Here is a 21934-nt window from a genome sequence, read left to right as displayed (position 1 = left end):
GTATATCCCTGTATGTTGTGGTCGTTCAGGTGCTTATCCAATATTTTCTTGAAACTATCGATGCCCCCCGCTGAGACCACCACCTGTGGAAGGGAATTCCACATCCTTGCCGCTATTGCAGTTAAGAACCCTCTACATAGTTTAAGGTCAAACCTCTTTTCTTCTAATTTTAATGAGTGGCCACATGTCTTGTTAAACTCCCTTCCGTGAAAAAGTTTTGTCTCTACTGTGGGGTCACCAGTACGGTATTTGTAAATTGAAATCATATCCCCTCTCAAGCGTCTTTTCTCCAGAGAGAATAAGTTCAGCGCTCGCAACCTTTCCTCATAACTAATATCCATCCTCCAGACCCTTTATTAGCTTTGTTGCCCTTCTTTGTACTCGCGCCATTTCCAGTACATCCTTCCTGAGGACTGGTGCCCAGAACTGGACAGCATACGCCAGGTGCGGCCGGACCAGAGTCTTGTAGAGCGGGAGAATTATCGTTTTATCTCTGGAGTGAATCCCCTTTTTAATGCCAATATTCTGTTTGCTTTGTTAGAAGCAGCTGAGCCTATCATCTACTAGGAACCCCTGCTAACCTACTAGTACACTAAAGGGTGCTACATATGCAAAGATGATGTCCATCTACCTTTAATTCTTTTCTCAGTCATTGCCACACAAAAATACACAGTGGATGTTCACCTGTATGATCTAAATGAAATCATAGAATTTAACTAATTTACTGGAGGTCTTGGTGAGCTAGGTGGGCCTAAACTTGAGAGATAAGTGGGCTACCTGAGCTTCAGCCTGACAAATGAGTGGGCTATCTAGGCCTGGTCTTGGAAGCTGAGTGGGCTGGACCTGGGCTTAAGAGATGGGTGGGCTAGCTGGTTGAGCTAACTGGGCTTGACAGATGAGTGGGCTATCTTGGCCTCGCAATCGAGTGGACTATCTGGGCTTGGTCTTGACAGCTGAGTGAACATGCTGGGCCTGGCCTCAAAAGTTGGGTGTGCTAGCTGGGTCTGGGCTCAAGAGCTGGTTGGGCTATCTAGGCCTGGGATCAAGTGCTGGTTGGCTAGTTGGGCCTGGGCTATGCCAATGCATAGGCTAACTAAGCCTCGGCCTGAAAATTGAGTAGGCTATCTAGACCTGGGCTCAAGAGCTGGATGGGATATCTAGGCCTGGGATCAAGAGCTGGTTGGCTAGCTGGGCCTGGGCTTGGCCAATGCGTAGGCTAGCTAAGCCTCAGCCTGAAAACTGAATAGGCTATCCAGGCCTGGGCTCAAGAGCTGGATCGGTAGCTGGGCCTGGGCTTGGCCAATGCATAGGTTAGCTAAGCCTCGGTCTGAAAATTTAGTAGGCTAACTGGGCGTGGGCTCAAGAGCTGGTTGGCTTACCAGGGCTTGGCCAATACGTAGGCTAGCTAAGACTCAGCCTGAAAATTGAGTAAGCTATCCAGGCCTGGGCTCAAGAGCTGGATGGGCTATCTAGGCCTGGGATCAAGAGTTGGTTGGGTAGCTGGGCCTGGGCTAGGCCAATGTGTAGGCCAGCTAATCCTCAGCCTAAAAATTGAGAAGGCTATCCAGGCCTGGACTCAAGAGCTGGGAGGGCTATCTAGGCCTGAGATCAAGAGCTGGGTGTGCTAGCTGGCCCTGGGATCAAGAGTTGGTCGGGTAGCTTGGCCAATGCGTAGGCTAGCTAAGCCTCAGCCAAACTGAGTAGGCTAACTAAGCCTGGGCTCAGGAGCTGGTTGGGTAGCTGGGCCCGGGCTTGGCCAATGCGTAGGCCAGCTAAGCCTCAGCCTAAAAATGTATAGGCTATCTAGGCCTAGTCTTAAGCGCTGGATAGGCTAGCTGAAACCTTACATATGAAAGACTAGAGGACTCATCATGGGTTGTTATCAAGGTGAGCTTATTCCCAGTGTGGGGTCTCCGACATACGGCAAAATATGATTCATGTAGATGACATTTCCGGCACCGAGGACACTAATACAACTCGAGGGTTGTGCGGGTTCTGTGACGTTTGGCAAGACAAGATTTCCTTGAAAAACGTTTCCCTCGGTCCCAGCTTCTCCCTTGTGAGATTTTTGATGCCTGACAAGTTCAGATTTCCGTACATAACATTTCCCGCACTCAGGGCAGGAAAACAGTTTATCCCATTTGTGGCATGTCTGATGTTTAGCGAGATGAGACTTCCGGGAAAAACATTTTCTACACTCGGGGCAGGTATACGGCTTCTCACCCACGTGCAATCTCTCATGCCTGGTAAGACTATTCTTATCTGAAAAACATTTCCCGCACTCAAGGCAGGAATACGGCCTCTCCCCGGTGTGAGATCTTAGATGTATAACAAGGTCTGATTTCTGTGTATAATATTTTCCACAATCAGGGCAGGAATACATGTTCTCTCCCGTGTGAGCTCTCTGATGTCTGGAAAGACAGTACTTCCTTGAAAAACGTTTCCCGCACTCAGGACAGAAAAACGGCTTCTCCTCCTTGTCAGATTTGCGATGTGCGACACGTTCTGATTGATACATAAAAGATTTCAAGGAATGTAACTCATTTCCTATGAGAGATCTCTTGTGAGCAGAAAGGCTTAGCTCACAGCTAAAATGTTCCCCACATTCGGGACAGGGAAATGTCTCCTCCCCCAGAATTCCGGCCCCACCCCTCACAGTACGAGGTTGCTCAGAGTCGGAGGGATTCCATGGTCTATCCACACTGTGAAGTCCTCCATCCATAGCGGAGCTCATTGTCTTTTCTCCTCCACAATCTCCTGTGATGTCCTCATCTTCCATTTTACAACCTGGAGATAAAGTGAGACGATCCTTTGAGGGTTTCTCCATGGCATGTCCTGGAAAAATAGAAAAACATCATCAATATATCTGAGAGGGTTAGTTCACTTCCATCAAGATTCCATCTGGATCAGGTAGATATGAGTGAGGAGATGTTCTCTGAGGAGGTCCCAACCAGCTGGGACTCTTCCCCTCTTCAGTCAAAGGGCCTTCGGTCCTCCTCCGAGAAAAGACATTGGCTGATATCTATCAGCTCCTGCCCTACTCTGGACCAATCAGTGAGCATCTGGATCAGGTAGATATGAGGGAGGAGATGTTCTCTGTGGAGGTCCTATATCTCCGACCAATCAGGGAGCAGTAACAGAGCAGAGATAAGAGAAGAATATACTATGGGTCACCTGTGCTGATCTCTGTAGGAGTGTCCTCCTCTATGAATGTCCTCGTCATTCCAGCCTCCTCCATATATTGCTGATCATCCCTCACATACGTCTCTTCTACGTCACACTCAGTTTTCATGTTCATCAGATCTTCACCCTAAACCAACAGAATGGCAGAAAATAACATCTGTAACATAGAAGCATTTATGATGTGAGATCAATTAGAAAATATCATCTTGTAGAGTCCACACATCATCTCCACATGTCAGAGTGTTCAATCACTTTATGTTCCCGACCCTCAACTCCACCTACCTGATGATGGTGGGGGATGGTGTGACCTTCCTGTGTGGAATCCCGGGAATACAGAGGATGGGGACATCTCTCTGGTGGGTTTCTGGTATTAGGTAGTTCCAATATAACATCCTCATAGAGATCCTTGTGTCCATCAAAAAGTTCCTTTATCACACCATACTCCTCATCCTCCACTTTGTACTCTTCTTTAACAATATTACAGTCCCAGAGATTTCCATTCTAAATATATAATAAACCACGTGTTGTAACAAATAAGGCTGTGTATAAATTACAACTGTCAATAACTGTCACTAATCTACCTGATGGTGAGGGATGGTGTGATCTTCTTGTGTGGAATCCCGGGAATACAGAGGATGGGGACATCTCTCTGGTGGGTTTCTGTTACTAGGCAGCTCCGTAATATCATTGCGTCCTTCTGAAAACTCCTCCATCACTCCACACTCTTCTTTAACAACAACATTATGACCCCCAAGGTTTCCACTCTAAATATCCAATAAGACAATGATCGTAAAAAATATGCTTGTGCTTAAATTATAACTACCAATAATTGTCAATCACCTACCTGATGATGGTGGGGGATGGTGTGACCTTCCTGTGTGGAATCCCGGGAATACAGAGGACGGGGACATCTCTCTGGTGGGTTCCCATTACTGGATCCATCTGTAGGAAACACACACACTGACTGAATACATTGTTTCTATGTGTTTATCAGATGATGGGGGATCTAGGTGGAGCCTCCGTACTGCTCTCTCCTTTACAATAAAGTCTCCTCTTACCCGGTGATGTGAGGGGCGGCTGATTCTCCATCATGACGTCCTTGTAGAGATCCTTGTGTCCTTCTAAATACTCCCACTCCTCCATGGAGAAATAGACAGTGACATCCTGACACCTTATAGGAACCTGACACACACAATGATACAGTCACCATCCAGACACAACCCTTGTCTGTTACTGGATAATGTCCCAGAATTCCCAGAATCCTCCTCACCTCTCCTGTCAGCAGCTCCATCATCTTCTTGGTGACTTCTAGAATCTTCTCCATGTTGTGTCTCTCGGGTTTTAGGGAGTCACATGGAGGCACTGTGATGGTCATATGATCACCTGACTTCACAAGAGGAAATCTCTGTATTGGAGAACCAATAGGAATATCACGTTAGAATCCCAGAATCCTCCTCACCTCTCCGGTCAGGTCTGTGTTTTATTAATAGAGATCAGAGTGATGTCATGTGACCTCCCAGAATCCTCCTCACCTCTCCGGTCAGGTCTGTGTATTATTAATAGAGATAAGAGTGATGTCATGTGACCTCCCAGAATCCTCCTCACCTCTCCGGTCAGGTCTGTGTATTATTAATAGAGATAAGAGTGATGTCATGTGACCTCCCAGAATCCTCCTCACCTCTCCGGTCAGGTCTGTGTTTTATTAATAGAGATAAGAGTGATGTCATGTGACCTCCCAGAATCCTCCTCACCTCTCCGGTCAGGTCTGTGTTTTAATAATAGATATAAGAGTGATGTCATGTGACCTCCCAGAATCCTCCTCACCTCTCCGGTCAGGTCTGTGTTTTAATAATAGATATAAGAGTGATGTCATGTGACCTCCCAGAATCCTCCTCACCTCTCCAGTCAGCAGGTAGATGATCTCCAGGGTGAAGTTTAGTATCCTCTCGGTCATGTGACTCTGGTCCTCCTCCATCTTCATTGGTCATCTGAGCTATGCGGGTTTCTCTGTAGATGGATAGAGGAGAATTATCTGGACTGTATTGGTTGTACATTATTAGGATGGGGATATAAGGGGTTATTAGTTGGGCTACCCCTGGTGGGAACTGGCACATTGTGTGAACTGGTTGGGTTACATAGTGTTTTTCTTGTCCCCATATTTAATCCTACCTGCCTGATCCAAAATTACACTTTTTCTTTTTTCTCTGAATTATTTTCTTGTAGTTTTAGATCTGCAGACAAGGAACGATCAATAGGATCCTTCTTTAATTGTTTACTAGTTATCTTAGTAGAGAAGCTATTATCAGCTGTGGATGCGACTACGTATGTCTTTATTTTAAAAGCTTTAATTAAGAAAAAAAAGAGGGAAAACACTTTTTTGAAAAGCCTATGGCGTGTGAACACACCCGAAAAACTCCACCCGGTGCAGAAAAAATGTGCACACACATAAAGAGTGGTCACAAAAACGTGTAGACGGGTGCAACGTCAAGTGGTCCTCCTGTGAAGAAGGGACCCAAAAACCCTGATCCCCCAGGGCGTTAGGCTCCAGACGGGGACTGAGGTCCGAGCAACCAAAGCCGTCACGGACCCAACTTCCTTGGAGGGACTGCCGAAACAGAACCCTCCCAGTACTAGGTGAGGCTCCCCCGAAGGTAGACCCCAATGAGAGCAGGTGAAGCCAGAAGGCCATGTCCACCCACTCCCAAGACATTCAGGGCTGGCCCGAGGACCCGCACCCTACTAATCACACAGTGGACAATAACATGCACAAACAAAAAAAGACAAAAACGTGACAAACATAGGCTAATAAATTAAATAAAGTGGGGAAGAGATAGTGGAGAGGAGAGTGAAGAAGTGATCATTGTGGTATACAATGACCAGGCCCTCCGGCCAGGAATAAAAAAATCCTCCGGTCCTAGCCAAAAGGCCCGGCCCAGGAGGCAGGTGCTAAAAAAAGTGTGTTTCTGGTGCAGTGACCGTGGTATCTTTAAATCAAAGTGACCCTCACTCACAGTGATTCTCAGATACCCCTGGACTGCCACTCCAGGAGCACATGCACCATAGGCTTTTCGTTCCAAATCCAACCCCCCCCCCCCCCCCCCCCCCCCCCGACCAGCCAATGCAGCCCTCCACCCCTGCCAGATAGAGAGCCCTTCAAGGTTTTCTTAGGGAGAACTGCCGCTCAGGTAGCAGCCTCCGCCAATACTAGCCCTTCCAGACCCTCCGTCAACCCGGCGGATTTGCATGGTTCTATCCCGACCCATCACAGGGCAGTACCAGCTCCTCCTACCGGATCGCCGACAGGGATAGCACTTACACCAGCCAGCCAGAAGGCCAGACTAGAACTCGGCAAAAAGACCAGACCAAGTGCAGCCACCCATTCTCACCAGGAGCACCCTTCCAGATTGCTCAGACGCAACCATGGGCCGGCCCCCAGTATCTGTCGGGCGGCTCGGCCTAGTCCCTGCTGAAACCATGCTTCCAGGTGCAATGACGTCATTGGATTGCATCCACCCTCCCCATGTAGGTGCTTCAGCGCTCCTCTGACAACTGATAAGAACAGATACTACACTTGATCTTAGCCAAAAGGCCGAGAAGCGAGGGAAAACACTATTCTATCAGCTGAAGATAAGACATCACAGTGACTATTAGGGATGAGCTCCGGTGTGTTTGCACACTCCACATGCAGAGCCCGCCAGGAAGTCGGTACTGCGCTAATCACAGGCAGGGAGACATTGTCCCGATGCTCGGCCAGAGATCGGGAAATGTCTCACTGCCTGTGATTAGCGCAGTACCGACTTCCTGGCGGGCTCTGCATGTGGAGTGTGCAAACACACCGGAGCTCATCCCTAGTGACTATGAAGGAAGAGGACGGACATGACGGGGGTTACAGGGTGTAAGTACAAAATAAGATCTTATTACCGTATCTACTGCCAGTTCCAGCAATGTCTCCTCTCTACTTCCTCCTGACTCACCTCTCACCTGGAACTTCCTGACTGTACGTGACATCACTTCCTGTCCAACCACAGAGACTTCCCATCTGGCTGGAAGTAACATCACCATCATGTGGAACTCAGAGGATCTGCAGCACCCAGAAACGTCTCGTAGCGGATCAAATATCTGGCACCCCCCACGTTAAAATGTAAAAACACCCCACTGTGCCTCTTGCATACCTGTGCATCCTTCAATATCTCTTTGTTACTACTGTGTACCCCCTCTCCACAACTGGACCCCATTAATATACACAGCCCCCTGCACTCCTTTACATTACACAGCACTCTGGACCCCTCTACATCACACAGCCCCCTGCACCTCTGAACCCCTTTACATCACACAGCCCCCTGTACCTCTGGACTCCTTTACATTACACAGCGCCCTGCATCACTGGGCGAGTCGAGCCGAGTCCTACTCCGGCTATTTTCGGGAAGCGTGACACGCCATAGCCGGCCGTCAATCATGTTCCCGTCTGCATAGGAACGCCCAGAAACTTAACTACGGGATTAAACTGTGAGTATGGCGCAAAAAATAAATAAAGGCATACTGTAGCTCGCGCTAGTATGCTGGATTTCATGGTAGAAACTTTGTTTTTTAGGGTGAATCAGCCAGAGAACCTGTGTAATTAATATGTGTTCGCGTTTAAAGGGATGAGGTAGCAACCCTATGTAACCTGGTGAGTCTCATGCTACAGAGAAGTCCATATTCTGCTCGTCATGACCTCACCCATGTGGAGGAACTTTTCATTCTAGGAGTGACCACACAAGCAACCTCTAATATGGCACTTCTACAGATACCCTCCAAAATGATGTCGCAATACAGACAACCCAATAAGATACAGGAAGAAAGGCTTCTGAGTAGAAATAAACTTGAGCATGTATCTGTGGTAGTGAGCTCTTGCAGATCGCCAAGTTGGGGTTCCCCAGGGTGCAAAGTCTAATTCTCAGCCTGCTTCTGGACTAGGATCCAAACAGACCCACGTTCATCCCTACTTATGGATAAGAAACAAGCCACAAACCCTAGTCAATAACTGCCCTCACTGGACCCCACCAACCTTAACAACCTACGCCCCCATCTCCTTTCTCCCCTTTTTATCCATACTTCTTAAAAGTCTGGTATACAACCAACTAAGCGACCACCGCGCTGTGAATAACCTTCTTGATCCCTCTCAGGATTTTGCCATCAATGGGGAAACTCGCTTTGATATGCGAGTGCTTTGGATTACGAGAATTCTCCTAGAACGGATCATGCTCGTAATCCAAGGTTCCACTGTACTAACAAAAACTTACAAAGTCATTCACAGCTCTGCCCGCAGCTACATCACTAGCCTAGTCTCAAAATACCAACCAAATCGTTCTTTTTGTTCCTCCCAAGACCACCTGCTCTCTGGCTCCCTTGTCACCTCCTCCCACTCTTGCCTTCTGGACTTTTCCCAAGCCTCTCCCATCCTATGGAACTCCCTACCCCAATCCGTCCAATTATCTCCTACTCTGTTTGCTTTTAGACGATCCCTGAAAACCCTCCTCTTCTGCCCCCACCTAAAAACTGTACTTTATTCTTCTCCATCACCTCCTCCCCCACAGTTATTATCTTTTGTGTCACTTGACCCTCCCTCCTAGATTGTAAGCTCTAACCAGCTGGGCCCTCTGATTTCCCCTGTATTGAATTGTATTGTAATTTTACTGTCTGCCGCCATGTCGTTAAAAAACTGCACAAATTGTTAGCGCTATATAAATTCTGTATAATAATAATAATAACTTAAAATATATTAAATTTGAACTAACAATTAAAAAAAAAAAAAATTTGGATAGCGTAAGGGAGTTAGAACCCCTGTATTGTTTTTCCCATCTGTGTCCTATTGGCAAGATTTTCCTTCACTTCAGGTTCCATAGCCAAAACAGGAAGTGAGAAGAAATGTCTTCAAATTGAAGGAATCCCTGGTTGTTACAGGAACTAGTGTCCCCATTGGAAGATTTCCCCTTAATTCTTGTTCTGGCGACAACCCCAAATTTTTGACTTTCTTTCAGTGATATGGGCCACCAGTGCAAATAGAGAGGGCAAATCTCTCTAACGGGCTCAGATGTCAATAAAAAACCAACAGGGTTTCTAATCCTTCTCTACTCCAAGTTTAGCCTTCAGTTACGTATTAACTGAGTGGTCACCAGAACAGGAATAGAGGGGAATTCATGCAGTGGGCATACTATTTCTGGTGGCTACCAAGGATTTCCCCCAAATTGGAGATTTTTTGCATAATTTTTGGTAGTGGCCACAGAACAGGAAGTGAAGGGAAGGGAAATGTCTCCAGATGATACTGAGTAGTCAGCAGATCTCACCATCTCCTCTGCCTGCTACGTAGACTCATCCCCTTCCAGAAAAGGACATAGCACTATTAGTTGGAACAATCATCAATTCCCGACTCGACTAGGCAAACTCCCTCTACATAGGACTACATAAATACCAGATTTTGCGTCTACAAGTTGTCCAGAACACGGCAGCCAGACTGGTAAACGGACAAAAAGCCTGGAAATCCATCACCCCTTCCCTGAGGACGCTTCATTGGCTAACCGTAAAGGACCGGGTCACATTCAAGACCCTCTGTCTCACCCACAAGTGCACACAAGAAATCACTCCTCAATACTTGTGCGAGAAAATAAAACACTACACCCCCAATCGCATTCTTCGATCAACTAACCAAAACCTCCTCCACATCCCCAAGTCCCGCTACAAATCAAAGGGAGAACGAAGATTTGCAGTCCAAGGACCACGGCTATGGAACGCTCTACCCACAAACATCCGCATGGAAGAAAACCTTTAGGCCTTTAGGAAAAAACTTAAGACCCACCTCTTCTGAAGGATCAGGACGACACTGGATGGAAATAAGCGCCTTGAGGTGATTTAGTTCGCATTTGCAGCGCTATACAATTTATTCACTCAATGACTAGGCAAATGGCCAATCAATTTTTATTTTTATATACAAAGATGATGTCCGTCCAGCTTTAATTCTTTCCTATTACCATACAAAAATACAAAGTAGATGCTCACCTGTATGATCTGAATCAAATCATACAATTGAACAAATTAACAAGAGATCTTGGTGAGCTATCTGGGCTTAAGATTGAGAAATGAGAGGGCTAGATGAGCCTTGGCCTTGATAGCTGAGTGGACTTGGCCCAGGCTCAAGAGCTGGGTGGGCTAGCTGAAATTAGGCTCAAGAACTGGTTCAACTAGCTGGCCTTAGGCTTGATGGATGAGTAGGCTAGCTTAGCCTCAGCCTGACATATCAATGGATTATTTGGCCCTGGTCTAGACATCTGAGTGAGCTAGTTGTGCCTGGGTTGCAGAGCTGAGTGGGCTAGTTGGGTCTAGACTCAAGAGCTGGTTGGTTAATTGGGCCTGGGCTTGACCAATGAGTAGTCTAGCTGAGCCACAGCCTGAAAAATTGAGTAGGCTATCTAGGCCTCGGCTCAAGAGCTGTGTGGGCAAGCTGGGCTTGGGCTCAAGAGCTGGGTGGGCAAGCTGGGCTGGAGCTCAAGAGCCGGTTGAGCTAGCAGGGCTTTGGCAAGACAGATGAGTGCCTCAGCTGACAAATAAGTAGACTATCACAGCCTTGCCTTGACAGCTGAGCGAGCTTGTTTGGCCTGGGCTCAAGAGGTGGGTGGGCTAGTTGGGTCTGGACTCAAGAACTGGTTGGCTAATTGGGCCTGGGCTCAGCCAATGAGCAGGCTAGCTGACCCTCCATCTGAAAATTAGTAGGCTAGCTAGGCCTGGGCTCAAAAGCTGGGTGGGATGTCTAGGCCTGAGATTAAGGGCTGGATGAGCTATCTAGGCCTAGGCTCAAAAGCTGGGTGGGCTAGCTGAAGCTGGGCCCAAAAGACGAGTAGGTTATCTGGGCCTGGGCTCATGAGTTGAGTGGGCTAGCTGGCCTCAAGAACTAGGTGAGCTAGTTGGACCTGAGCTTGACAATTGCATGAGAAAACTTGGACATGGTCTTGCCAGATAAGTGGTGTTAGCCTGGGCCTTGTCTTGTCAGATGAGTGGGGTAGCCGGGTTTGGGCTTGACAGCTGTTTAGACCGGTTGGCTAGCTGGACAATCCAAGCTGAGAAACTATGACTGCGGGCATATAATATATGATAGATATTCTCTTCCACACCCAAGTTGAGCAGAAGCAGGGAAGGAAGACAGATGGCGAGTTAGTAGATGGGCCTGGGTCAGATGCAGTTGTATGAAAGCTTGTAACTGACAAGCTGCCTGGCAAAGTTGTCCCATGATAGACTGGTATTTTTTCATATAAGTTGGAATTGTTGTCATTTGCCCGGTGGTAATTTTTCTTAGGAGTCTCTGGGATATTCCCAGAGATTTGCCTCAACCGTCTGGATATTGAGGAGAGAACCCTGAGTCTGCTTAGTTTCTCGGGTGAGGTGACACATCTATAATGCTGCGTACACACCATCACTTTAATTGACTGTGTGTGGGGGAAAACGTTGTTTTATGTCTTGTAAAAAACGACCAAAAAAAATTGAAGCATGCTTCAATTTTATGTGTCGTTTTTCAAAAGTGCACTTTTTACTTCACAGAAATTGACCGTGTGTAGCAAAAAACGTCGTTTTCTAAGACGTTTTTTCATCCACGCATGCCCAGAAACTACTTATGAAGCAAGCTTCAATGGTAAAACGTGGTGGAACGTAACCTCGCTTTGCAAGATCATTGTGAGAAAACGATGGTGTGTAGGCAACTTCGTCTTTGAAAATTGAAGTTTCAAAAACGTCATTTTTTACTTCACAGAAAGTGTCGTTTTTTTTCATCACATAAAGTGATGGTGTGTACGCGGCATAAGGATATACAGTACATACACACACAGCACAAGGCCGTGTTCACACTACGAGATGTTTCTCGGGTCTGCAGTTCTTCTAAACTTCACAAGGTGGTGATCGTCTCACTTCCACCCAGATAGGAAGTCTCTATGGAAGACAGGAAGTGATGTCAAGTATAAATAGGAAGTTCCAGGTGAGAGGTGAGTCGGGAGGAAGTAGAGGGAAGACATTGCTGGAACTGGCAGTAGATGAGGTAATAAGATCGTATTTTCTATTTACACCCAGTAACCCCCCCGTCATGTCCGTCCTCTTCCTCCATAGTCACTGTGATGTCTTTTATCTCCAGCAGATGATGATACACACATATATAGTGTGGAAACCTAGATTAACCCCTTCACAGTCAGAACATTCCCCCACTTAATAAGTGAATATTCTCTTGTGTATTTATTGAACTGTGAGATTTTATATTGGTTCTTCATATGAATTTTTGTCATCATTTGTATATATTTACATATGAGTCGAAATTGGCAGAACAACAGTTCAAAAAGTTTTGCAGGTTTGCAAAGAGCAAGAAACACAACAAACACTAATGGCGCGTACACACGACCGTTTTTCGGGTTGTAAAAAAATTACTTTTTTAATGGTCTTTTTCCACCCCGATCGTTAAAACGGCCTTGCCTACACACGATCGTGAAAAAAAAAAATGCTCTAGCAAAGCGCGGTGACGTACAACACGTACGACGGCACTATAAAGGGGAAGTTCCATTCGGATGGCGCCACCTTTTGGGCTGCTTTTGCTGATTTCATGTTAGTAAAAGACGATTTGCGCTTTTCAGTCTGTTACAGCGGGATGAATGTGCTTACTCCATTACTAACGCTAGTTTTACCAGAACGAGTGCTCCCGTCTCATAACTTGCTTCTGAGCATGCGTGTTTTTTTCACGTCGTTAAAGCGCGCACACGACCTTTTTTTACAACGTTATACAAAACGACAACGTTAAAAACTTTGTGAAAAATTTGAGCATGTTCTACATTTTTAATTGCAATTTTTTACATCGTGAAAAATGCTCTGGAGCCCACACACAATCGATTTAATGACATTAAAAAAAACATATTTTTTTTACAACCCGAAAAACGTGTGTCGTGTGTACGCGGCATAAGTAGTCCAATCTACATGTGCCAATTCCCACTGGAGAACCCCAGCTATTAACCCTTTATATCCCCATCCTAATATTGTACAACCAATGAAGTCCAGATAATTCTCTGATATCCGTCCACAGAGAAATCCATATAGATCACATGACCGCATCACTGAGGATGGAGGAGGAATGGAGTCACATGACTGAGAGGATACTAAACCTCACCCTGGAGATCATCCACTTGCTGACCAAAGAGGTGAGGAGGATTCTGGGAGGTCACATGACATCACTCTTATCTCTATTAATAAAACACAGACCTGACCGGAGAGGTGAGGAGGATTCTGGGAGGTCACATGACATCACTCTTATCTCTATTAATAAAACACAGACCTGACCAGAGAGGTGAGGAGGATTCTGGGAGGTCACATGACATCACTCTTATCTCTATTAATAAAACACAGACCTGACCGGAGAGGTGAGGAGGATTCTGGGAGGTCACATGACATCACTCTTATCTCTATTAATAAAACACAGACCTGACCGGAGAGGTGAGGAGGATTCTGGGAGGTCACATGACATCACTCTTATCTCTAATAATAAAACACAGACCTGACGGGAGAGGTGAGGAGGATTCTGGGAGGTCACATGACATCACTCTTATCTCTATTAATAAAACACAGACCTGACCGGAGAGGTGAGGAGGATTCTGAGAGGTCACATGACATCGCTCTTATCTCTATTAATAAAACACAGACCTGACCGGAGAGGTGAGGAGGATTCTAACATTCCTATTGGTTTTCCAATGCAGAATTTTCGTGTTCTGAAGTCAGGTGATTATATGACGATTATAGTGCCTCCATGTGACTCCCTAAAACCTGAGAGACACAACATGCAGAAGATTCTAGAAGTCACCAAGAAGATGATGGAGCTGCTGACAGGAGAGGTGAGGAGGATTCTGGGACATTATCCAGTAACAGACAAGGGGTGTGTCTGGGTGGTGACTGTATCATTGTGTGTGTCAGGTTCCTATAAGGTGTCAGGATGTCACTGTCTATTTCTCCATGGAGGAGTGGGAGTATTTAGAAGGACACAAGGATCTCTACAAGGACGTCATGATGGAGAATCAGCCGCCCCTCACATCACCGGGTAAGAGGAGACTTTATTGTAAAGGAGAGAGCAGTACGGAGGCTCCACCTAGATCCCCCATCATCTGATAAACACATAGAAACAATGTATTCAGTCAGTGTGTGTGTTTCCTACAGATGGATCCAGTAATGGGAACCCACCAGAGAGATGTCCCCGTCCTCTGTATTCCCGGGATTCCGCACAGGAAGGTCACACCATCCCCCACCATCATCAGGTAGATGAGTAAAAATGATTGGTTGTTGTGATTTATACTGTTATAATGTTTGTCATAATGAATGTTTTTTTTTCATATTTAGATTAGAAAGCACAGAAATTATAATGTTATTAAAGAAGAGGAGGATGAGGAGTATGGAGTGATGAAGGAGCTTTTTGAAGGACACAAGGATATTATGATGGAGCCACCTAATACCAAGAACCCACCAGAGAGATGTCCCCGTCCTTATTCCCGGGATTCCACACAGGGAGGTCACACCATCCCCCACCATCATCAGGTAGGTGGAGTTGAGGGTCGGGAACATTAAGTGATTGAACACTCTGACATGTGGAGGCCCAAGAGGCAGGTGTGAAAAAAGTGTGATGGTGCAGTGACCTAGATGCCATAACTCAAAGTGACCCTCACTCACAGTGAGATTACGGCACCCCTGGACTGCCACTATCGGGAATACCCTGATAGTAGAACCGACTCCCGTCCACCCAATGACGTATGGGCACCCCGGTTTTGGTTGATACTGATACTAACCTTCTAGGTTACCATTACACCAGTGGATTTGCATAGCAACCACCCCAACCTCCACCATAGTGGAGATAGTCGCACAGAACCTCCACTTGGCTACTGATAAGAACAGATACTACACTTGATCTTAGCCAAAAGGCAGAGAAACCACAAAGAAAACTGCGGAGGATGTTACACAGCTCATCAAATTCATGCCTACACGCAACCTTTTCTATTGAAAAGCCTGTGGCGTGCATAACACAACCCAAAAACTTCACCCGGTGCAGGAAAAAATGTGCACACACAATAAAGAGTGACACACAAAAAACTGCGACGGGTGCATCGTCAAATGGTCCTCCAAAGAGGACCCAGCTCTGATCCCCCGGGGCATTAGGCTCCTGGCAGGGACTGAGGTAATCTGTGGTCCGTGCAGCCGAAGCCGACACGGACCCAACTTCCTTGGAGGGTCTGCTGAAACAGAACACTCCTCGGTGAGGCTCCCCCGAAGGGAGACCCCATGAAAGCAGGCGAACTAAGCCAGAAGGCAATGCCCACCTACTCCCTGCTTACACACAACTACTTCACTTTCAACAATAATAACTCTAGAGTACTTCCCCCACTTACAAACTTTCATGTTGCAAACTTTCAAAGATGCAAACCTTCGTTCGCATGTCAACTCACGGGAGTAGCTCACGTGCCTGCCGGACATTGTCACATGCGTGCCCGTTCTGTCGCAAGCGGTTGTGCTGATGTGTACTTTACTGTACGGTACAGTACTATAGTCTACAGCAGTATTGTACAGTGTGGATTTTTCAAGCCCAGGCTGTCTGGAAGCAAGCGTAAAAGCACTGTGTTGTAGTGTGGACTGCTAAGAAGTGGCAAGCAATAACAATGGAAGCAAAAGTGAAAATAATTGAGAGATTGGAGCGAGGAAAAAAGAAGAAAAGGTAGTAGACGTCACTCGTTCCCTTAACATAAATCGTTCAACCATCGGCACAATTCTAAGGAACAAGATCATGGAACATGTGAAGTCTGCTGTGCCAATGATGTTGACAATAATATCAAAAAAAGTTATCGGAGGTACTCGCCAAGGCTGAGAGCGGTTCCCCCTTGCAACTAAGCGCACTCCACCCCTGGAGGTGATACAGATGGTGAGGGGCACAAAGAGGCACGAGTTGCCAGCAGGCTGGGCAGGTCTTGCGTGAAGATCACTGGAGATTTTTTGTCTAATGTGCCCGCCGACGAAAAGTGTCCGTGCATGTGCAGAACGGCAGATACGTTGTTTTCCGATGTCCCGTCGAAAAGGTTCCGTCTAATGTGCCCGCCGACGAAAAATGACCACGCAGCCTCCCGTTCGTAAGTAGGAGTCGTTCGCAAGTCAGATGTTCGTAACTCGGGGACTCCCTGAACTGTACATTCCAAGGTACTGTACTGTAAGATTAGAAATATTTTCTGTTTTTACAGTATTTTGCTTTCTTATGCATTATGTCTGTGAAAGGCATTATAAACCTCTCTTTGTTTGACTTGTGAATAAAGTGGACCAACGTACGTCTTCCCAAAACGGAACAGGTTCGTAAGTAGGAGACTCTACAAGATGATATTTTCTATGTGACCTCACATCATAAATACTTCTATGTTACAGATGTTATTTTCTGCCATTCTGTTGGTTTAGGGTGAAGATCTGATGATCATAAAAACTGAGTGTGACGTAGAAGAGACGTATGTGAGGGATGATCAGCAATATACGGAGGAGGCTGGAATGATGAGGACATTCATAGAGGAGGACACGCCTACAGAGATCAGCACAGGTGACCGATAATATATTCTTCTCTTATCTCTGCTCCGTTGCTGTTCACTAATTGGTCCAGAGTAGGGTGGGAGCTGAGTGATATCAGCCAATAAGGTCTATTGCTACCAGTGAGGTAGCAGAAAACAACATGTTTGTACAACTAAAAGTAACAGATCAGCTGATCTGTGACACTTATGCCGCGTACTCACCGCCGACAACAAATGTTTGATGGGAGCTTGTTGTCAGAAATTCCGACCGTGTGTGTGCTCCATCAGACATTTGCTGTCGGAAGTTCTGACAACAAAAATTTGAGAGCTGAATCTGTTCTCGTAAATTCCGATCGTGTGTGGACAGTTCAGACGCACAAAATTTCACGCATGCTCTAAATCAGGTACGAGACGGAAGCGCTCGGTCTGAAAAAAACTAGGGTTCGTAATGGAGATAGCACATTTGTCACGCTGTAACGGACTGAAAAGCACGAGGCTGAAAAGCGCATATTGTCTCTCACCAAACTTTTACCAACACGACTGGTATTGAACTTCCCTTTCATAGTGCCGTCGTACGCGTTGTACGTTAGCCCTTTCTTGGTGTTCGGAGATTCCGACAATATTTGTGCGACTGTGTGTATGCAAGACAAGTTTGAGCCAACATTCGTCGGAAAAAATCCACGGTTTTGTTGTCGGAATTAGGGTAATCCCTCTTCTTCAAGCAGAATTATTGCTAAATGTTCATTCTTCCTAATACAGATGGAATCTTGATGGAAGTGAACTAACCCTCTCAGATATATTGATGATGTTTTTCTATTTTTCCAGGACACGCCATGGAGAAACCCTCAAAGGATCGTCTCACTTTATCTCCAGCTTGTAAAATTGCAAATGTATACATCATAGGAGATTGTGCCGAACAAAGGGCCATGACCTCAACTATGGATGGTGGACTTCACAGTGTGGATAGGCCATGGAATCCCTCCGACTCTGAGCAACCTCGTACTGTGAGGGGTGGGGCCGGAATTCAGGAAGAAAATGAATTTTCTTGTCCTGGATATGGGGAAAGTTTTCACTCTCAGCCATGTTTTTCTTTAGATCAGAGAGATCACACAGATGAGAAGCCATATCCCTGCCTTGATTGCGGAAAATGTTTTTCAGATAAGAGCAGTTTTTCCAGGCATCAGAGATTACACACAGGCGGGAAGTCGTATCCCTGCCCTGAGTGTGGAAAATGTTTTACACATAAATCAGACCTTGTTATACATCAACGATCTCACACAGGTGAGAAGCCGTATACCTGCCCTGAGTGTGGGAAATGCTTTTCACAAAAGTCCGTTCTTAATAGACATCAGAGAATCCACACAGGCGAGAGGCAGTATTCCTGTCTTGAGTGCGGAAAATCTTTTTCTTGGAAATCCAATCTTATTGAACATCAGATATGCCACACGCGGGAAAAGCTGTTTCCCTGCTCTGAGTGCGGGAAATGTTTTTCAAGGAAATCGGCACTTGTCAGACACAGAAAATCTCACACAGAGGAGATGATATATTCCTGCCCTGAGTGCGGGAAACGTTTTTCACAGAAGTCCCATCTTTACATACATCTGAGAAGCCACACAACCCTCGAGGTGTATTAGTGTCCTGAATGTGGGAAATGTCTTCTATATGGATCACATTAGGCCGTACATCAGAGATCTCACACTGGGAAGAAACTTACCTTGATATACACCTCAGAAAACACGTGGCTGAGCGCTCCTCTGATCTTTATCATGAAAGAAACACTTTATAAGGAAATCAGAGATCACTAAAGACTTCAAAGTTCTGACTGGCTTCCTCTGCTAGGAGAGAGAAGGAGGGGGTGTCACTGCTGGTTGGGTCCCTCTAGGAGAGAGAAGGAGGGGGTGTCACTGCTGGTTGGGTCCCTCTAGGAGAGAGAAGGAGGGGGTGTCACTGCTGGTTGGGTCCCTCTAGGAGTGAGAAGGAGGGGGTGTCATTGCCGGTTGGGTCCCTCTAGGAGAGAGAAAGAAGGGGGTGTCACTGCTGGTTGGGTCCCTCTAGGAGAGAGAAGGAGGGGGTGTCACTGCTGGTTGGGTCTCTCTAGGAGAGAGAAGGAGGGGGTGTCACTGCTGGTTGGGTCTCTCTAGGAGAGAGAAGGAGGGGGTGTCACTGCTGGTTGGGTCCCTCTAGGAGAGAGAAGGAGGGGGTGTCACTGCTGGTTGGGTCCCTCTAGGAGAGAGAAGGAGGGGGTGTCACTGCTGGTTGGGTCCCTCTAGGAGAGAGAAGGAGGTGGTGTCACTGCTGGTTGGTTGGGTCCCTCTAGGAGAGAGAAGGAGGGGGTGTCACTACTGGTTGGGTCCCTCTAGGAGAGAGAAGGAGGGGGTGTCACTGCTGGTTGGGTCCCTCTAGGAGAGAGAAGGAGAGGGTGTCACTGCTGGTTGGGTCCCTCTAGGAGAGAGAAGGAGGGGGTGTCACTGCTGGTTGGGTCCCTCTAGGAGAGAGAAGGATGAAGGGAAGGGGAGAACAGACTCCATGACGGAAATAATCATTTAAGTTCACTAGTTATCGAGCCTGCTCAAGTTGCTTCATTTGCTTGGAGAGAGCTACCTGCTGGCCGAATGTGTAAAATATGATATTACATGTAACATTTTATAATTGCCTGATAAAAATGTAAATAATCTAAAAAAAAAATATTAATAATTGAAGAGTAAATATTTATATTCTTAAACTCATGATATTTGCAAGTTAATGAATAAAAGTCGGCCTTCAGATTTGTATGATGAAATGTTTTTTACCTTTCCTTTTATCTAACACTTCAAGTGTAGGTTTTAGTTTTAGTCTTGTGTCTTAGTAGTTTTGGTTTTACCGGCTTGTACTTGTTGGAACAGCCGTATCCTCCCCCTTCTCATAAATCTCAGGACGTCTGTAGTAGACTCCAATGATAAGTCCATCAGTTCATAGACCCGTCTATCATTCCTCCCGTAATTCCTCCTCCGCACCATCACCACCTCCAACCACAAGATCACCTTTCTTCCTCACTTTCACATCACATCTAACATAGAGAACCCCCCTCCATCTTTTCTATGTCCCGTGTCCCTCTAAACAAGAGGATCGGCATGAATACAAACAGCCCAGTCTTGTGAGGAGTCAAGTCGTGTTTCTGGAACACCAACTAAGTTCTCAAATCTGTATGATGAAATGTTTTTCTCTTCTCTTTTTTCTAACACTACAAGTAAGGTCCATCCTGTAGGTTTTAGTTTTAGTCTTAATCTTGTGTCTTAGTAGTTTTGGTTTTACCGGCTTGTACTTGTTGGAACAGCCGACTCCTCCCCCTTCTCATAAATCTCAGGACGTCTGTAGTAGACTGCAATGATAAGTCCATCAGTTCATAGACCCGTCTATCATTCCTCCCGTAATTCCTCCTCCGCACCATCACCACCTCCAACCACAAGATCACCTTTCTTCCTCACTTTCACATCACATCTAACATAGAGAACCCCCCTCCATCTTTTCTATGTCCCGTGTCCCTCTAAACAAGAGGATCGGCATGAATACAAACAGCCCAGTCTTGTGAGGAGTCAAGTCGTGTTTCTGGAACACCAACTAGGTTCTCAAATCTGTATGATGAAATGTTTTTCTCTTCTCTTTTTTCTAACACTACAAGTAAGGTCCATCCTGTAGGTTTTAGTTTTAGTCTTAATCTTGTGTCTTAGTAGTTTTGGTTTTACCGGCTTGTACTTGTTGGAACAGCCGACTCTCCCCCTTTTTATAAATCTCAGGACGTCTGTAGTATACTCCAATGATAAGTCCCTCAGTTCATAGACCCGTCTATCATATCACCCGTAATTCCTCCTCTGCACCATCCAAACCTCGGATCATCTTTTCAGGCGTGTACCTAGAGCATATGACTCCTGGGGTGGATCCTATATCTGGCACCCCCTCAATCTGGCATCACCACCTGAGAAGAATGTGCCCATGCCAGATACCCCCCTTCCTGGAAATATTGTGATAAAAGCAGGTATCACCATCCTGGGAAGTGTGTTCATGCTAGGTATCTCCTCTCCTGCGAAAAGTGTGATAAAAGCAGGTATCACCCCCCCCCCCAAAAGAATGTGCCCATGCCAGGTACCCCCCTTCCTGGGAAGAGTGTAACCATAGCAGGTATCACCACCTAGCAAAAGTGTGACCACAGCATGTATCGCCCCTCGCTCCCGAGAAGAATATGCCCATGCCATGACCCCCCCTCCTGGGAAGAGTGTGCCCATGCCAGGAACTTCTCTCCCTCTCATGCATGGAGTCTGATCTCGCTGCTCAGTAATAGACAGATGGCGATGCAGAATCTGGACAGTCTGGAGTTGCTGGATGCTGCCATGCCGGTGTAAGCGATGTGCAGAGAGCAGTGCACAGAGCGGCACCCTAACCAGTGACGGCCGGGCACCGCCCAATCTGTGGCACCCAGGGGGGAAACCCCCCACCCCCCCGTTGGTGGGCCACTGCCTCTTTCTTCCTCACTTTCACATCACATCTAACATAGACAAACCTCTTTATCTCTATTCTATGTCCAGTGTCCTTCTAAACAAGAGTATCAGCATGAATACAAACAGCCCAGTCTTGTGAGGAGTCAAGCCGTTTTTCTGAAACACCAACTAAGTTCTCAAGCACTGAATCTCCAGATCTCCAAGGTTGCTGGCTTCGGTTACTAGCTGTCCAATTAGAAGAAGGTGGGCAATCCAGTTAATTTTCAAGGTTCAGTGTTATTAGTGGTGTACCGCAAGGTTTAGTGTAATGAGTGGCGTACCCCAAGGCTCAGTCTTATTAGCGGTGAACCCCAAAATTCCCGTGTTATTAGCTGTATACCCTAAGGTTAATAGTGGTGTACTCCAAGGTTCAGTGTTATTAGAGGTGTAACCCAAGGTTCAATGTTATTAGTGGTCTACCCCAAAGTTCAGTGTTATTAGTGGTGTACCCCAAGGTTCAGTGTTATAAGTGGTGTACCCCAAGGTTCAGTGTTCTTAGTGGTGTACCCCAAGATTCAGTGTTATTAGTGGTGTTCCCCAAGGTTCAGTGTTATTTGTGGTGTACTCCAAGGTTCAGTGTTATAAGTGGAATACTCCAAGGTTCAGTGTTATTAGTGGTGTACCCCAAGGTTCAGTGTTATTAGTGGTGTTCCCCAAGGTTCA

The 21934-nt window shown here is 46.3% G+C and overlaps 2 protein-coding genes, 1 long non-coding RNA gene and 2 pseudogenes across 3 annotated transcripts; 1 reads left to right on the top strand and 4 right to left on the bottom strand.

Annotated features, from left to right (window-relative positions):
- Window positions 1-493: 493 nt before the first annotated feature.
- On the bottom strand, window positions 494-3477 carry LOC120909576 (oocyte zinc finger protein XlCOF26-like). The gene is made up of 2 exons (XM_040321343.1): window positions 3466-3477; window positions 494-3310 (listed from the first exon to the last, which is right to left on the bottom strand). The coding sequence occupies exon 2, from the start codon at window positions 2825-2827 to the stop codon at window positions 1883-1885; it is 945 nt and encodes a 314-aa protein (XP_040177277.1). The 5' UTR covers window positions 2828-3310; window positions 3466-3477; the 3' UTR covers window positions 494-1882.
- Window positions 3478-4550: 1073 nt separating this feature from the next.
- On the bottom strand, window positions 4551-7166 carry LOC120909597. Its single transcript, XR_005741315.1, has 3 exons — window positions 7105-7166; window positions 5081-5190; window positions 4551-4588 (listed from the first exon to the last, which is right to left on the bottom strand). It is a non-coding gene; the product is annotated as an uncharacterized LOC120909597 (long non-coding RNA).
- On the bottom strand, window positions 6681-6784 carry LOC120912507 (annotated as a pseudogene).
- Window positions 7167-15032: 7866 nt separating the features above from the next.
- On the bottom strand, window positions 15033-15156 carry LOC120912512 (annotated as a pseudogene).
- A 1599-nt stretch (window positions 15157-16755) lies between these two features.
- Window positions 16756-18394, top strand: LOC120910609 (oocyte zinc finger protein XlCOF15-like). The gene is made up of 2 exons (XM_040322366.1): window positions 16756-16792; window positions 17586-18394. The coding sequence occupies exon 2, from the start codon at window positions 17594-17596 to the stop codon at window positions 18392-18394; it is 801 nt and encodes a 266-aa protein (XP_040178300.1). The 5' UTR covers window positions 16756-16792; window positions 17586-17593.
- The last annotated feature ends 3540 nt before the right edge of the window (window positions 18395-21934 follow it).

Source organism: Rana temporaria, chromosome 8 (assembly GCF_905171775.1).
Source record: "Rana temporaria chromosome 8, aRanTem1.1, whole genome shotgun sequence".
NCBI lineage: Eukaryota > Metazoa > Chordata > Amphibia > Anura > Ranidae > Rana > Rana temporaria.
The sequence above is the reverse complement of the archived record's forward strand: the minus strand, read 5'-3'. Positions and strand labels throughout refer to the sequence as shown.